The 19,151-nt window shown below is 39.9% G+C and overlaps 1 protein-coding gene across 1 annotated transcript in view; it reads right to left on the bottom strand.

Moving 5' to 3' along the window:
- Window positions 1–19,151, bottom strand: part of SPATS1 (spermatogenesis associated serine rich 1) — a 47,257-nt gene that overhangs the window by 11,773 nt on the left and 16,333 nt on the right. The window contains exons 4-6 of the mRNA XM_069489054.1: window positions 12,426–12,573; window positions 7,323–7,447; window positions 5,889–6,050 (exon numbers count right to left, since the gene is read on the bottom strand). Coding sequence (XP_069345155.1) covers window positions 5,889–6,050; window positions 7,323–7,447; window positions 12,426–12,573 — 435 coding nt within the window. The remainder of the gene's footprint in view (window positions 1–5,888; window positions 6,051–7,322; window positions 7,448–12,425; window positions 12,574–19,151) is intronic.

The following is a 19,151-nucleotide window of genomic DNA, read 5'->3' as shown; positions in this document are numbered from 1 at the left end:
ATATTCCATGCAAATGGAAACCAAAAGCAAGCAGGAGTAGCTATTCTCATATCAGAGAAAATAGACTTTAAATTAACAATGGTTAAAAAAGACAAAGATAGTAATTATATAATAATAAAGAGAGCAATCCAGCAAGAAGATATAACAATCCTAAATATATATGAACCTAACACAGGAGCTCCCAGATTCAAAAATAAAATACTACTACAGCTAATCAAAGAAATAAAAAACCAACACCATAATTGCTGGAGTCTTCATCACTCAACTGACAGAACTAAACAGATCATAGAGGCAGAAGATCAACAAAGAAACACTAGACTTAAACAGGACTCCAGAACAAATGGACCTAACAGACACCTACAGAACAATTCTACCCAAAAACTGAAGAATATACATTCTTCTCATCAGCACATGAGACATTTTCCAAGATAGATCATATGTTAGCCCACAAAACAAGTCTCAGAAAATTCAGAAAAATCAAAATCATTCCATGTATCTTCTCATATCCCAGTGGAATAAAACTATAAATCAACTCCAAGAGGAACTTTCAAATCTACACAAAGTCATGAAAATTAAACAACCAGCAATCCTTTGGTCAATGATGAAATTAAGATGGATACTAAAAGATTCTTTGAACTGAACAATCATGACACAAGCATCCAAAAATCTATGGAATATAGCAAAAGCAGTTTTAAGAGGGAAATTCATAGCCTTAAATGCTTACATCAAAAAGACAGAAAGATCACAAATTAACAACCTAATGTCACACCTCATGGAACTAGAAAAGAAAGAACAAACCAAAACCAAAGTTAGCAAAAGAAAAGAAATAACAAAGCTCAGGGAAGGCCGGGCGTGGTGGCTCACGCCTGTAATCCTAGCACTCTGGGAGGCCGAGGCGGGTGGATTGCTCAAGGTCAGGAGTTCGAGACCAGCCTGAGCGAGACCCCGTCTCTACTAAAAATAGAAAGACATTATATGGACACCTAAAAATCTATATAGAAAAAATTAGCCGGGCATAGTGGCGCATGCCTGTAGTCCCAGCTACTCGGGAGGCTGAGGCAGTAGGATCGCTTGAGCCCAGGAGTTTGAGGTTGCTGTGAGCTAAGCTGACGCCACGGCACTCACTCTAGCCTGGGCAACAAAGTGAGACTCTGTCTCAACAAAAAAAAAAAAAAAAAAACAAAGCTCAGGGAAGAACTAAATGAAATGGAAACAAAAAAAATACAAAAGATCAATGAAACAAAAAGTTGGTTCTTTGAAAAGATAAACAAAATTGATAGACCTCTAGCTAGATTAACCAGAAATAGAAGACAAAGGACCTAAATATGCTCAATCAGAAATGAAAAAGGAAGCACAATAACTGATACCACAGAAATACAAGTTATCGTGAGTACTAAGTGAGAATGATCTGAGCAAATAACTGGCATTCAGGAAATGGTAGCATAAGTTACCATAATATCTACAGAGAAAAAATTTTTTTAAAAAAGAAATGGTAACAGTTGTTATTATTATTTGAAATCAGGGTGGGACTAACACCCCCTCATCCCAACTATTTTTTGATCTGAAAAATACAATTACTATATAGCTAAAGTATGAACCTCTTCCTAGGGAATCTTATCTACTTGGGGAAGCAAGAAGACAAGATATGTAAATAAAGAGATAATACTGTAAGGCAGTAAATGCCATACACTATAGAACAGTGGTTCTATAATTTTAGTACACCTGAAAATTACCTAGGAAGCTTGTTAAAAATGCAGCAATCCAAGAAATTCTGTTTCAGAAGATCTGGAGTGGTTCCCAGAACAAGCATTTTTTTATAAACTCTGTAGTTGATTATGATGCAGGTGGTCTAAGGACAACACTTAGAAATATACTATCATAGGCTGGGCCTATAATAGTAATATTACATATTACTCTTACTATATTATAGACTCATGCTTGTAATCTTAGCACTCTGGGAGGCCAAGGTAGGAGAATAGCTTGAGCTCAGGAGTTTGGGACTAACCTGAGCAAGAGCAAGACCCTGTCTCTACTAAACATAGAAAAATTACCTAGGTGTCATGGTACACGCCTGTAGTCCCAGCTACTTGGGAGGCTGATGCAGGAGGATCGCTTAAGCCCAGGAGTTTGAGGTCACAGTGAGCTACAGTGATGCCACTGCATTCTACCCGAGGTGACAGAGCAAGACTCTGTCTCAAAACAAACAAATAAACAAACAAAAAAGATATATACTATTGTAAAAGATCTCACAAAAATAACAAGCAAGTAAAAAAAATAACCAGTGGTTTGGGTGTCAGGTACTTCCGGGGAAGATCCCCCAAACAACACTTCTGAGATAATATGTTTGTTGAAGCTATTAGTCATAATGTTGGACCTTGGTATAATTTCTGAGCATTCCACAAAAAACAAGCATCAGCTCAAAGGGCTGGCCACTATGTATCAATAGCTGATAGACTCATACTGCTTCATGATCAGTTCTAATGCTTGTTTATGCCTTTAAAAAGATCATCCAATCTCCTGGATGTAAAGATGTTCAGGAGGTAGAAAATAGAACATACACATTAAATGACAAATAACCAGATCGGGTGCAGTGGCTCATACCTGTAATCCCATCACTTTGGGAGGCTGAGGCAGGAGGATGGCTTGAGCCCAGGTGTCAAAGACCAGCCTGGGCAACACAATGAGACTACATCTCTACAAAAATTTTTTTGAAAAAAATAGCTGGGTGTGGTGGTGCATGCTGTAGTCCTAGTTGCTACTCAGGAGGATCACTTGAGCCCAGGAGTTGGAGGCTGCCGTGAGCAATAATTGTGCCACTGCACTCCATCCTAGGTACAGAGTGAGAACCTGTCTCAAAAAAAAAAAAAAAAAAGACACATAACCATACAGAGGAGCAAACTGTTCACTGAATAACTTATTCTGCCCCACATTTCTGTGCCCCAACGCACTTAGGTAGAGCCATTTCTGACCAATGGGCTGTGAGGAGATAGGATATATGCCACTTTCAAGAAGAGGCATTTAAGGAGCCAATGTGTGACCTTCCAGCACTTTCTCTTTCCCCTGCTATGGCAACCTTAGAAGCCACAGGATGAGATGGAAAAGTCACAAGGTAAAAGCAGAAAGGATCCTTGGAGGGGAGCTGCTCTGGATCCACAGTGGACTTTACAAGAGAAAGAAGCAAGCTGTAATGGTTAAGCTGCTGAGATTTCAGGGATTCTTTGTTACTGCAGCAGAATGTATCCTATTCTGACTAATGCAATATGCTATACTGTAGGAAGAGCTACACAAAGGAAAAATTATATTCTCAGGCCTATTTCCCTACTGCCTATAACCATAGACAGCATGTTCTTTTTTTCTCTGGCAGCAATTAGGCCTTTAGGGAACTCCACCAATGGCCTGGTGATTGTGGCTGATGGGTGAGAGTCAACCATTATTTAAACATATTTTGATTGATTTTTTTCTATAATAAATGTGTTGCATCCCAGTTCAAAATGGTAGCTCCTGGCAGTCCCTGATCCTGCCTCTTTATCTCATCCAAGAAATAATAAGGGAGGAGAGAATGTCACAAAGGAAGACGTGTCCTGTGTCAAGCTTAACAGTACCAAGTGCTGCAGTGAGATCCAGGTAGAGAAGATGGAAAAAGACCATTGCATTTGATGTTTAAAGAAGTCATTGTACAACATCACCTAAGAAGTAATCATACTAAAATGAATCAAGCCTGTAGATCCAGCCACCAGTTTACAGAAAAGATGTAGGAAAGAGGAACCTGTTAAATGGTCCAAGGGATGTAATCACCAAAATCCCGATTGTGGTAAACACTACAGGACAAACGACCTAGTTTTTTTCCCCAAATTAATTGCAAGAGAAAAGGAGGGAGGGACCTATATGTTAAAAGACTTAAGAGACATACCAACCAATTTCAATGTGTGGACTTTTTTTTTTTTTTTTTTTTTGAGACGGAGTCTTGCTCTGTTGCCCAGGCTAGAGTGCCGTGGCATCAGCCTAGCTCACAGCAACCTCAAACTCCTGGGCTCAAGCAATCCTTCTGCCTCAGCCTCCCTAGTAGCTGGGACTACAGGCATGTGCCACCATGCCCGGCTAATTTTTTCTGTATATTTTTAGTTGTGCGGTTAATTTCTTTCTATTTTTTTAGTAGAGATGGGGTCTCACTGTTGCTCAGAAAGGGAATGTGTGGACTTTATTTGGATTCTGATTTAAACAAATTAATACTCTTAAATTATGGCATTTATGAAACAATTGGATACTTGAACACTGAATGTTTGATGATATTAAAAAGTTATTGTTAATTTTTAAGATATGATATTGTGATATGGAATTGTAGTTATGTTAATAAAAATAATCCTTATCTATTGGAGGTACATGATGTATTTACAGATGAAACAATATGGTGTCTGGAATTTGCTTTAAAATATTCCCTGGGGGAGGGGTAAAGATGAAACAAGACTAGCCACGTGTTGATAATTATTGAAGCTAAGTGGATGAGTCCCTCGGGTGTCATTATGCTATTCCCTCTACCTTGGCACATGTTTAAAAATTTACCTAATACAAAGTTTTTCACTTTAAAAAATGTAAAATACAGGTTACCTCTGGAGTGGGAGGAAGAAAGCTGTAGTATTCAGGGAAAGGCATATCGGAGGCTTCAAATGTAAAGATAATATTCTATATCTTAAATGGGGTAAGAAGCACACAAGTATTTTTGGTATTTTATTCTGTATATTCAACAGATATTTCATAAATATACCTTTGCATTTACTCAGTATTTATAAAACCACAAAGGAAGGAAGGGAGGGAGGAAGGAAGGAAGGGAGGGAAGAAGGAAGGAAGGAAAGAAGGGAGAGAGAGAGGGAGGGAGGGAGGGAGGGAGGAAGGGAAGGAGAGAGGGAGGGAAGGAAGAGGGAAGATTGGAATAGAAAGATATAATAAACACAAAATTCAGCAAAAGATTTACTTTTGAGTTAGGAGGAGAGTAATGGGTGAGGGTTATGTTAATGCCATTTACTTGTGATATGTACTAGCAGCTCAGGAATGCAGGGCACAGGACTCCTCAAAGACTCCCATAGCAGTGATCACTCTCCCAGCTCATCTAGAAAGGCTTTTCATGTATTCTCCATCCAAATAAATAACAACTTCTATTCTCAAAACTATTTGTCTCTGCTATGAGTTTAAAACTCAAAAATGGAACGTTCTACTTGTTCCTCTTTGTAGTCCTGCCACAGCAATCCTATTCATCGCTGAGGCAATTGCCTCCTACATAGATATTTCCACAGAAGAGCATGCCAAAAATGGTCCGTTGGTATTCAGCAACTTTTTAGGGCCTTTCAATAAATCTATTCTGGGTAGGTTCGGGGAGAGAACTCACCAACCTACAAACCAAGGGGATATGGAAAGACAGATAGACAGATAGACATATATTCATCTCAATAGCCTTTAATTAAATAAGCTATAAAATAACAACATGCACTTCAGGCTAAGGTTTGTGAGATGTTTTCCTTGTGGAGAATATAAAATACAATTTAAATGCATATGCCAGGCAGTATCTAATTGAAACAGAAATTATTTTCTTCAGACTTCAATAAGGGTTTCTATTAATAAGTATCTGAGAAAACTTATCTGATGACTTAAATGTCACATTAGCATTTTGTGAAATTCAGAGAAAAATGAAAATGTGGATCAACATATGTTGTGAGTTCTTTGCCAAAACTTGTAGCATGGCAACTGTCCCCTTCACTTGCCTATCTTCCTGGCTGCTCTAGGTGACATGGTGACTTCGCACGGCTGCCCCCAGCTACAGCACGCGGGACCTGCAGAATCACGACTCAAGGGTTTTTCAGACATTGCACAGTCAAGGCCCAGGAGGAAAACATTACCGTATTTCTTTCTCCCCAAGCTCTTGTCCACCGTACTCTCTGACAGAGACCTCCTGTTGCCGAGGAAGACCCCATTAAAGAAGCACTGCTTTCCAACATGGTAGGTGTGGATATTGCTGCTAAACCTCGGGTAAAATGTCCACTCCGGACGCTGTCCGTCTTCTGCAAGGCATGAGAAATTCTTCCATTAGTGCCACTCCCAGCCTCATAATGTAATTGGATGACAAAAAGCTGTACAAACTCCCCAGGCGCTATCTGGCTGTACCATGTTTAATCAACCTGCATAATTCCTTGGTTCTACATCGGGGCAGTGTCAACCTCTGTGGGACTAGGCACAAAAGGAAAAGAAACCGGGGGAAAGGGACCTAAGAGGCTGCATTTTCCCCCCTCTTTAATCTCTCCTTCAAAAATAAAGCCCATTTTATGTTTGGAAGTTAGGTATGGGTTGGGAAGCTCAGAGATAGTCTTGCAAACATCTCTGATCCAACCTTCACTCTGATAACTACGTAGGAAAAATAGAATGCCCACCAACCAGGGAATGGCTAGCCAACAATGGCATCTCAAGTAGACGGAACACAGTGTCAGCTGCAACAATAGCATGTACATGTGCTACAGTGACACTGGGAAATGTACACACATGGTAACATCAAACAAGAAAAGCTGCTGTCAGACCTCAGGCTCGTTACTGGACCTCTTAGTGCCTCTGTTCCATCATCTGATACTTGTCCTCTAAGATTGCTAATGGTGATTTTAAAGAATAAAAGATCCCCTGGCAGCTCTAGGATTGCTTGAGAAACATTTGGGTTCTGGGGTAGCCAAGGAAGAACACAAGCTTTGGAGGCAGGCAAGTTTGGGCTCTAACCACATTACTCTACTTCCTGGCTATGTGGTTGTATGGGTGACTGAATCTCTCCAAGCCTCAGTTTCCTTCTCTGTAAAATGGGTAGGTCTATATTAGCCACATAGATCTATATATATTGACACAGAAAGAAGTCCATTATCTATTTACTGCTGATTGAAAACAATCTGTATACGAAAACCCATCTATTTTATACTGGTATATATATATATGTGTATATACATACACATACATATACATTTCAAAACTCTGGAAAAATATATATCAACTCTTCACAGCTATAGAGCAGAATAGGGATACTGTTGGAGAATATTGAGGAATGGGTTTTTATACTCTATATACTTCTATATTATTTTAATATTTTGCTGCTCTACTTTAACAGGTTTTATATAAAGGCATTTCATTTTTTGAGAAACATATAACAAGAGCTCCCCCGCAGAGTTGCTGGGAGAAGTAGAGATAAAGCATGTCAAATGCCTGGCACTTGGGGGTCTTCAGTGACTGTGGCCACAGTGTGGCAGACTTCTGAAACGGCCCTGGGCACAGAGGCACATGGAGGAGAGCCTATGACTTACTTGTCTGCAACCTAAGCAGGCTGAATTCCTTGGGATATTTATCCTTTTGGACTTCAGGCAATGAGGTTTCAGAGGAGTGATCAGAATGTGAGGAGGAGGATTTCTGATCCAAATCTGCAGCAGTGCTGGAAAGAAAAGAAGAATTAGATTTTTCCACATGCTTAAACCGGTAGTTAGAAACTAATCTGACATATCTTATGTTAGAATTGCTCTCACTTATGAGAACTGGGACTACTGCCCTATGAAAGTCCCTGAGCATATCATTTATTTTTCCACAATTTGAGGGGACTGAAATATATTTTAAAAAATACATGTTTAAAAACTATTTGGTGGTTCCTCAAAAAGTTGAACGTAGGCCAGGCACGGTGGCTCACGCCTGTAATCCTAGCACTCTGGGAGGCCGAGGCGGGTGGATCGCTCGAGGTCAGGAGTTCGAGACCAGCCTGAGCAAGAGCGAGACCCCGTCTCTACTAAAAATAGAAAGAAATTATATGGACAACTAAAAATATATATATAGAAAAATTAGCCGGGCATAGTGGCACATGCCTGTAGTCCCAGCTACTCGGGAGGCTGAGGCAGGAGGATCGCTTGAGCCCAGGAGTTTGAGGTTGCTGTGAGCTAGGCTGACGCCACGGCACTCACTCTAGCCTGGGCAACAAAGTGAGACTCTGTCTCAAAAAAAAAAAAAAAAAAAAGTTGAACGTAGAATTACCATAAGACCTAGCACTTCTACTCCAAGGTATATACCCAAAAGAATTGAGAACAGAGGTTCAAACAGATATTTGTATATGAATGTTCATTGCAGCATTATTCATAATAACCAAAAAGTGAAAACAACCCAAGTGTCCATCAACAGACAAATGGATAAGCAACATATGGTGTTCACATATAGTGTAATATCATTCAGCATAAAAGGGAATGAAGTTCAAAGACATGCTACAGCATGGATGACCCTTGAAAACATGCTAAGCAAAATAAGACAGATATAAAAGAACAAATATTGTATGCTTCCACTTAAATGAAGTATCTGCAATAGGTAAATTCATAGAGACAGAAGGTAGATTAGAGGTTACCAGGGGCTGGGGAGAGGGGAGAATGTTGAGTTATTGCTTAATGGGTAGAGAATTTCTGTTTGGAGTGATGAAAATGTTCTGAAAATGTTCTGAAAATGGTGATGGTTGCACAATATTATGAGTGCAGTTAATGCCACAGAACTGTACACTTAAAAATGGGTAACGTGGCAAATATTATGCTATATATATTTTACCACAATTGTTAAAAAGGAATGATATACTGATATTTGTTACAACATGAATAAACCTTGAAAGCATTATGCCAGGCGAAAGAAGCCAGACACCAAAGACTGCATATTGATAATTCCATGAATATGAAATGTCCATAACAGGCACCTCTATAGAGACAAAAAGTAGATTCATGGTTGTCTCAGGCTGAGGGAGCAAGGGCGATGGGGAGTGATTGCTAAAGGGTATAGATTTCTTCCTGTGGTGATGAAAATGTCCTAAAATTGATCGTGGTGATAATTGCACAACTCTGAATACACTAAAAGTCGTGGAGTTGCACACTTTAAATGGGTGAACTGTATGATACGTGAATGAATTTTCAATAAATCTGTTGCCAAAAAAAGATGCATGTTCAATAAAACCACTAAATGCAAATAAAAAGTCAGTAAGAATATAGAGGAGAGAAAGCAAGAATCAAAAACAAACCGAGGCCGGGCGCGGTGGCTCACGCCTGTAATCCTAGCACTCTGGGAGGCCAAGGTGGGCGGATCGTTTGAGCTCAGGAGTTCGAGACCAGCCTGAGCAAGAGCGAGACCCCATCTCTACTAAAAATAGAAAGAAATTATATGGACAGCTAAAAAATATATATATATAGAAAAAATTAGCCGGGCATGGTGGTGCATGCCTGTAGTCCCAGCTACTCGGGAGGCTGAGACAGGAGGATCGCTTGAGCTCAGGAGTTTGAGGTTGCTGTGAGCTAGGCTGACACCACGGCACTCACTCTAGCCTGGGCAACAGAGTGAGACTCTGTCTCAAAAAAAAAAAAAAAAAAAAACAAACCGAGACTGAAACGGTTATGATGTGTTTCATGCTGCATTTCCTAGCAGTTAAAAAGGCTACAAGAAACTGCTGTGGGTGTCAGCAGAAAAAGCAATCACTTCTGGTTTCAATGGCTTTGCATTTGATACATGGCCTTGGGCAATGTTTTTGGGTATAGTTATCTGTTATCAAGCCATAGGATCTTCTTTTCATAATGTTGCATCACTCTTATATTTGAATAGTTTCAAAGCAATTTCATACTGTTTGTCTTGATTGTTCCCTAACCATCCTGTTATGTAGGTAGGGCCAATAATCATCATTTCCACTTGAAAAGGAAATGGGATCTCAGGGAACTTGACTTTCTACGACAAAACACACCTACACAGGGTCAGAGCTGGATCTGCAGCCTAGATCTTCTAACTCTAGACTATGTGGCCTAAAAATCAAAAAGAACCCTAGCTCAATAACTCAGCACCTGCCCCATTCAGAATATATGATCATTTTGACATTGGAATAAAATATGTCTCTCCTAAATATGAGGGGGAAAGGCTTTGCTGAACAAATTGTGTAGAAAAGATCAAAAGGATAAAGGAAATTTTCCAAAAGAACTTTAGAAGTATCCACCTACTTCATTTATTCAACAAACATTCATATGAGTACATTTTGTGGCAGGCACTGTTCTAGACATTGAGGACCCAAAGATGATTCAACACAGTCCCTGTGCTCAAGGGTCTAGGGGGAGAGAAGATGGAAACATACACAGATGACTGTGGAAGAGTGGGTAACCGTAGTGATAGCAACCTTTTAGGAAATACAGGGAACGCCCAGAAGAGCACATAATGCAATTAGGCTTGAGGGGGTACATTTGAAAAGAGTTTATGGAGGAGGCTCGCCTGAGCTGAGTCTCAGGAGATGGATGTAAATTTGCCACGGTATTAATCAAGGTGGAAGTGACAGAAATCCAACTCAAACCATGTTTAAACAATTACAGGGATGTATTAGTTCCCATGACAAGGGTATAGCTGGGGACAACTGGAATCAGAACTCAACATCTCCAGAACTGTCACTCTCCCCTGTTGGTCCCTGCCTGTCTTGACATCTTGGCTTTGCTTTTACCAATTGCAGATGAGCTTCTTCACAAGAGCAACAAGGCCACCGACAGTCTCAGATTCAAATTCTCACGGTCTTCCAACCAATCTTAACCCCCATCTCTAAGGTGAAAAATCTCAGGGAAGGCTCTTATTGGTTCAGCTTAGATCATGTCCACCCCGCCCCCGCCCTTAAATCAATCACACTCAAGAAGTGGAGTCATGTAAGAAGATGGCAGCTCCCATTCAGAACACTCACTAACACTGAATAGGGAAGGTGAGAAAAATAGTTCCCCAGGAAAGAGGGCATAGCAGAGACGAGGCCACTAGGGAAGTCAGTGGGAGCTGAGCAGCTCCTCCAACATGTGAACACAAGCAAGGGCATTAGGGGAAGCCACTTCAGGCAAAAAAAAAGACAGCATGAGCTTCCTTCCATAGAAAGAAGAAACAGCAGGGAAATGAAGAATTTGATGGGGTTGTGTCAGGAGTACTGCAGCAAAGGCTGGAGAGGAGAAGGAAGAGAGATCTGGAGAACTTGTAGTTCCTGTGAGGGGGCTTCGACTCTTCTTTATCATGCTTTCATGAGGTAGCATTAAATAATGGTAGGCAAGGACATGACTTGGTCACATAGGGTCCAATTTCTGTTTTAGAGAACTCTGGAACCTGTGTGAGGAATGGGCTTTAAGAATATAAGACTTAATCCTATTGGCAGCATGTATTTTTAAAATAAATAAATAAAAGTTTTAAAAAAGAATATAAAATGTAAGTTGGGGAGCCCAGTTAGGAGAGTATAGTAGACAGCCTCTGACATGGCTGCCAATGATCCCTGCCTCTTTGTATTTATTCCCTCTGTAATCTCTGCCCAGTGCGCATGGACAGGACCTAGTGACTCTAACAAACACGTGCCAAACTGCTAACAAACAGAATAAGCAAAAGTGACAGGATGTCACTTCTAAGATTACAAAGAGACTGCGGCTTTATCTTGTGTGCACCCTACGTTGCTTGCTAGGGAGAGCCAGGTGCCCCATCGTGAGATGCCCTACATGGAGGCAAGGAACTGAAAGAAGCCTGTGGCCAGCAGCCAGAGTGGGACTGAGCTGTCAGCCTCACCAGCCTGTGAGAACCTGAATCCTGCCACCAACCATGTGAGTGAGATTGCAAGTGGATCCTCCTCCAGTTGAACCTTCAGATGAGCTCACAGCCCTGGCCAACACCTTGACTGTAATCTCATAGGAGCAATAGGAACCCGCCTAAGTTACACCCAAATTCCTGACCCACAGAAAATGTGAGTTAATAAATGTTTGTTGTTTTAAGCCACTCAGTTTTAGGGGATTTGCAGCAGTGGATAACTAATTTAGAGGGTATTACAGTGGACCAGGTAAAAGATGATCAGACCCTAGAATGGGACTGTGGTAATACAGGTAGAGTGGAAGAGGTGGACTTCTAAGATATTTTAGAACTTGATCCCCAGCTGGATGACTGGGAGGAGATGAGTATGACCCAGGGGTCTACACCCTTGGGACTACATTAACACCGAGACCATCAACTGAGACAAGGGATACAGGAGGACCTAGTTTGTGGGGAGTCGTAATGATAAGTTCACTCAAGGCACGTTGAGTCTGAGGGGCGTGTGGGACATCCAGAGGGAGATATCTAGAAAGCAGTTACATATATCAATTTGAAGCTTGGGGCTATGTATAGGCTGGAGTTTTATATTCAGGTATATACATGAAGTATTATCACCATTTGACAGTTAAGAACACTGAGGCCCAGGGAGGTGAAGTAATCTGCTCAAGTTCACACAGATACTAAGTAGCAGAGCTGGGATTTGAACCCAGACAATCTAGTCCAGAATCCGTGCTCTTGCCAAGCGTATCATGCTACCTCTCAGACCATTGTCTTCTTGGTCAGAATTTCCCCCCACAGTGACAGCTCTTCAGCAGAAGCTTACTTACTCCAGGTGAGCAGACAGGCTGGGGAGGCCTAGAGGCTCACTGACACTTGGACCCGTTTCACCAGGAGATGAGAAACTGACTCTTCTGCCAAAGGATGTTGTATTGGCAAAGCATCCCTTAGATTCCAGAAAATCGCTGTGTTTAGCGCCTGCAATACATAGAAATTACCATTTAATTACAATATTGAAAATACCTTTCTCTCTATCTTGCTTCTTAGATTATAAACATATTTTTTCTAAAAAGAGCTAACATTTGTTGAGCATTTACAGAGTACTGGGGATTATGTCAACACTTTACACCCATTATCCCATTTAATCCCTATAACAACCCACAGACATAGATACTACTTATCATCCCTACTTTACAGGCAAGCAAACTGAAGCTCAGAAGGTTAGCAACATGCCTACGATTACACAGAAAATAAACATAGGCTCATATTCAATCACAGTTCTGTGACACCGAAGCTTGAGATCCTAACCACTATGCTAGCCTGCTTACCCATAGACACAGTTCACCTGCTCCGAACTAAGTGGAAGACGTAAGGTTTGAATCGAGCTATATATCACATTGTACTGAGCATCTCAATACAATTTTCCAGATGGTTTGTTCATAGAAAGACTGATGAATATAGCTGGTGATCACAACCCAAAGAACTGCCTTCAGAAACTTCCATGCGTTCTCCTCACACTTCCTATTCATCTTAGTAGCATTCACAACAGTGACTGGCACAAAGTAGGTGCTCAGTAAATGTCTGAGTAAATGAATGGAAAGGAATTATAACTCCCAACCACCCACAATTAGAAATAAGGGAGTCCTGAAAGCGAGTGAGTGTCAAATAAAGAATTGTACCCATTTTCTTCACTCTGTTATACAATTAATACTTCCCAAAAGTCAATCTGTTCTCTCATTATTTTGCAGAGTTGTGTGCCTTGTCCAGCCACACAGAAAAACACATCAGTTGAATAAATACTGAACTTCATTATGCATAACTTCATAGAGCACAGACACTCAATAGACACAATGTAACCTCTAGTTATAAGAAAATTATAAGAGATAACAGTCAGACTTCTATGACTTTTGAGTACATTTTTAGACTGACCATTATTCCACCTACATAGTATCTTGCCTCACAGCTGTCCCTCAGTATCTGCAGGGGATTGGTTCCAGGACCCCCTAAATACCAAAATCTGCAGATGCTCAATTCCCTTATATAAAATAGAGCAGTATTTGCATATAACTATACACATCCTCCTGTGTACTGTACTTTAAATCATCTCTAGATTACTGATAATACCTGATACAAAGTAAATGATATATAAATAGTTGTTATGTTGTTATGTTGTTTTTAATTTGTATTTTTATTGTTGTATTGTTATTTTTTAGTGTTGTTTTCTTTTCAAATATTTTCCATCGATGGTTGGTTGAATCTGTGGTCACCGAACTGATGGATATGACTGAACTGTGTAAGTCTTGTGTCCTGGGCAAATCCCCACCATCTGTCAGCAGGACTGCCACTTAGACAGTTTTGTATTCATTTCTTCCCAAATTCATATCGCAAATGAATCATATCTTTTCCACTCTTGTCAAGTCCCAACCTTATTTCCAAACTCTTCACTTTCTTTTTTTTTTTTTTTTTTTTTTTTTTTTTTTTTTTTTTGAGAGACGGGGTCTCACTCTGTCACCCAGGCTAGAGTGTAGTAGTTCAGTCATAGCTCACTGCAGCAGCCTAGAACTCCTGGGCTCAAGTAATCCTCCTGCCTCAGCCTCCCAAGTAGCTGGCATTACAAGTATGCACTATCACACCTGGCTGATTTTTGTTGTTGTTTGTAGAGAAAGGGTCCCGCTATGTTGCCCAGGCTGATCTTGAACACCTGGCCTCAAGAGATCCTCCCACCTCAGCCTTCCAAAGTGCTGGGATTACAGGCATGGGCCACCGCTCCTGGCCCAAACTCTCCACTCTTGAAAGAACTTTGCCTGTCACTCTACAAAGCTTAAAGTTCAGCTGAGCTACTTCCTCCCTTCGAAATCCTCCCTTTATGGGGTTTCTCGGGGCATGGCACAAGGACTATCTGCATCAAAATTACCTGGAGCCCTGTTAGAAATACAGATTCTCAAATTCCATTTCAGACTTATTGAATTAGAATCTCTCCAAGTGAGGCCTGGGAACCTGCATTTTTCATAAGGCCCCTCCCCCGGTAGCTCTTGGGCTCACACTTGGCAGTGATCTTCTTCAAGTCTAGTTCCATCACTGCACTTCATTTTACCCCATCCCAGTTGGGTTCCCAACTGTGCAGAATTTCCTGTATTTGCCCAGTCTTGAGAATCACCTTAGGGGCACTTATTCAGCATGAAGTTTCCAGGGTTCTGACCCAGACGTACAGGCTGGAAACCGGTGTGTTTAAGAAGCACTTCAGGTGGTTCTTAGAGTCAGCCAAGTGTGGGAAGTGCTGTCTGGGAATATGCCCCCAAGCCCAGAGCAGCAACTGGCTGGGATGGAGTCCAGCCCAGCAGTGCTGTGAGGAGGAGAGGACAGGTCCCCAGCAGCCAAAGGAGGAACCACCCATATACTAAGCCACAAAAGAAGTATCAACACAAGCATAACACAGACCACACTCTCTGACCACAATGCAATACAATTAGAAATCAATAATAAAAAGACAGCCAAAAAACACCCATAAGCTAGGAAACTCAAACCACACTTCTAAATAATTCATATAAAAGAAGAAATCATAATGGAAATCATGAAGTGCATAATGGTCAATGAACATAAGTACTATATATCAAAACTTGTGGGATTCAACTAAAGTAGTAATTAGAAACTTGGAGCCTTAAATGCAGATACTGTATTTCACTGACTATGACACCATCAATTATAATAACATTATTATTTTATATACCACAAAGAACAAAAGCTGCCAATTAAACTATGATGCAATGCTTTATCACTTATAATTTTGTTTATACTTACTGAAGCATTCCTTTAGACTTACTTAGATACAGATTTTAATCACATATCACTCATATGCATATATGATGAAGGAAAATATAAGCAGAATAAATTGGTTAAGGTATTCTAAAACCTTACTCACATTCAAAAGTCTGACTACCAAATTACTTTTCAACTCAATCACTGATATCCATATTTCCCACCTACTGTTGACATCAGCGCAACAAGAACGTGAGTGATGCAGCATTTCTTTAAATGAGTGCTTCTCTCTGGCCTCTGGAATTTTCTTCTAAGCTATGGACATGCATTCTGCATGCTTCAGTGCTCACACGGAAAGACTATGACAAATACTTCACATCTGCTACAGGGCCCACAGCACTTGGCCCACACCCAACCCAACTTGAAAGAGGCATACTGTACGAAGTGTCCACCCAGAATTGATGGGTTCCAGTGTTCAAAAACAAACATTCTAAAACTAATGAGGTAACCTTTCAATTTAAGAAATAAGGAGGCCAGGCTCAGGCCTGTAATCCCAGCAATTTGGGAGGCCAAAACAGCAGGACCTCTTGAGGCCAAGAGTTTGAGAGCTGTCTGGGCAACATAGCAAGACCTTGTCTCTACAAAGAATTAAAAAATTAGCCAGACAGGCATGCATCTGTAGTCCTAGCTACTAGGAAGGATCCCTTGAGTCCGGGAGTTCAAGGTTGCAATGAGCTATGATCACACCACTGCATTCCAGCCTGGGTAACAGAATGACAGGTCTCAAAAGAAAAAAAAAAAAGTAAAGAAAAGAAATGAAAAGGCCATCCATAATTACAAATAAAATAAAAATAACTTTACAGATAAGGAAATTGAGTCCCACAAATGTCAAATAACTCATTCAGGGTTACATAGCTATGAAGTATAATTTATGAAATGTAGTCTAATAGTACAATAATCAAGATGGTACTGACACAAACCCTAACAGATAAATCAATAGAACAAAATAGTTGGGAGCAATGGCTCATGCCTGTAACCCCAGCATGTTGGGAGGCTGAGGTGGGAGGATCACTTGAGACCAGGAGTTTGAGACCAGCCTGGGCAACATAGCAAGATCTCATCTCTAAAAAAATAATAACAATAATTTTAAAATATGGAACACAATAGAAAATATACATAGAATAAAATATTGTATGATAATAGTGGCATTTTATCTCAGTGAAGAAAGGATGAATTATTCAAAAAAAAATTACTGGAACAATTAATTAATCATTTGGGATAAGAATAAAATTAAATATCTTACCCCAAAATGGGATAATCAAGATGGATTATAGAGATACATGTAAAAATTAAAATAAAGTGAAAAAATCAGTGAAAGTTTATATAATTTTAGAGTCAAGAAATTATTGCTAAGAAAGATATCAAATACAGGCAAAATAAAGAAAAAAAGGCATAAAGGTGATCACATATATATACATTAAAAATTTCCACAGCAAACTACAAACTGGGGGAAAATTTGTAACTTACATGATAGAATTAAAAGAGTTGATAGTCATGGCAAATTATGAGCTTTTATAAGTTTATAAGATGAAAATAAATGCCCAAAGAGAAAATAATGGACAAAAGACATGATCAGGTAACTCAACAACAACAATAAACTTGCCTTCTGTGAAAGTGGGTTAAAAACAACAGCAACAAAAAACACATACAAACATGAATTTGGGAAAAAAATTCACCCATCCTAATAATTAAAGAGCTGAATTTAAAAGGAGATATCATTATTTGCTATCAGTTTGCAAATACCCAGGTTTGGCAGAGCTTGGAGGAATGGCATTCCTGTACATTGCTGGTGGGACTGTCCCCATCTTACTGAAGAGCAATTTGCCCATAAGCGTCCTCCAAGGCCTAGGAAAAGTGCGTACTATTTGGCTCAATGGTTCCACTTCCAGAAATGTATCTATGGAAAAGGTATGAAATGTATGTATAGCGATGTGAAGAAAAAATGAAATCAGGGCTAGAGAGATCTTCTAGGTTGATACTTGTATGCTGAGTTCTGAAGTCTTTATTATGTCATTTACTTACGATAATTTTCCCCCTTTGGTCTTAACGGTGGCTGCCTTTTCATAGTATATAAACATTTTATTTTTTTTTTATTTTTTTTTTTTTAAAAACAATAGTTTCATATTTTTTTCCCCACCCCCCCTTTCCCGAGTCAGCACCTTCAAGCGTTACCACTCCCCAAACGGTGCGCAATGCACTCATTGTGTAGGCATACCCCCATCCCCTCCCCCACCCCCCACCTCAGTCTGATGTCCAATTGGTGTCATTTCCAGATTTGTATTTAGGTGATGATCAAGGAAACCAATTTTCTGGTGAGTACATGTGATGCTTGTTTTTCCATTCTTGGGATACTTCACTTAATATAATGGGTTCCAACTCTCTCCAGGAGAACCATAGAGATGTTGTATCTTCATCATTCCTTATAGCTGAGTAGTATTTCATGGTATACATATACCACAGTTTACTAATCCAATCATGTATTGATGGGCATTTGGGTTGTTTCCACATCTTTGCTATTGTGAATTGTGCTGCTATAAACATTTGGGTACACGTGCCTTTGTTACAGAATGACCTTTTTTCCTTTGGGTATATGCCCAGTAATGGGATTGCTGGGTCAAATGGCAGGTCTACTTGAATCTGTTTAAGATACCTCCATAATGCTTTCCACAGAGGTTGCACTAGTTTGCAGTCCCACCAGCAGTGTATTAGTGTTCCTGTCTCTCCACACCCACGCCAACATGTGTTGTTTTGGGTTTTTTTGATAAAGGCCATTCTCACTGGGGTTAAGTGATATCTCATTGTGGTTTTGATTTGCATTTCCCTGATGATTAGAGATGTTGAACACTTTTTCATATGTTTGTTAGCCATTTTTATATCTTCTTTTGAAAAATTTCTATTCATGTCCTTTGCCCACTTTTTGATAGGGTTGCTTGATTTTTTCTTGCTGATTTTCCTGAGTTCTAAATAGATTCTTGTTATCAGTCCTTTATCTGATGTGTAGTATGCAAAAATTTTTTCCCATTCTGTAGGTGGTCTGTTTATTCTCTGGACTGTTTCTTTGGCTGTGCAGAAGCTTTTTAATTTAATCATGTCCCATTCATTTATTTTTGTTGCTGCTGTGATTGCCTTGGGGGTCTTCTTCATAAATTCTTTGCCTAGGCCAATGTCTGTAAGAGTCTTTCCTACATTTTCTTCTAGAATTCTGATTGTATCACGCCTAAGGTTTAAGTCTGTTATCCACCGTGATTTGATTTTTGTGAGAGGTGAAAGCTGTGGGTCCTGTTTCAGTCTTCTACAAGTGGCTAACCAATTCTCCCAGCACCATTTGTTGAATAGGGATTCTTGTCCCCAGAGTATATTCTTTCCCGCTTTGTCGAAAATTAGGTGACTATATGAGGATGGTTCTATATTTGGATTTTCTGTTGTGTTCCACTGGTCTGTGTCCCTGCACTTGTGCCAATACCAGGCTGTTTTAAGAACCACGGCCTTGTAGTATAGTTTGAGGTCTGGCAAATTAATACCTCCCATTTTGTTTTTGTTGCTTAAAATTGCTTTTGCTATACGGGGTCTTCTTTGATTCCATACAAAGTGTATAATTATTTTCTCTATGTCTGTAAAGAATGATGTTGGTAATTTAATAGGGATTGCATTGAAAGTATATAAACATTTTAATTGTGTTATTTGCCATTATAGGACTTGAGAGTTCGCCAGAGCAAGAACTGGTTGGCTCTATGGATATA

Source organism: Eulemur rufifrons, chromosome 15 (genome assembly GCF_041146395.1).
Source record: "Eulemur rufifrons isolate Redbay chromosome 15, OSU_ERuf_1, whole genome shotgun sequence".
NCBI lineage: Eukaryota > Metazoa > Chordata > Mammalia > Primates > Lemuridae > Eulemur > Eulemur rufifrons.
This window is presented reverse-complemented; position numbering and strand designations above follow the sequence as displayed.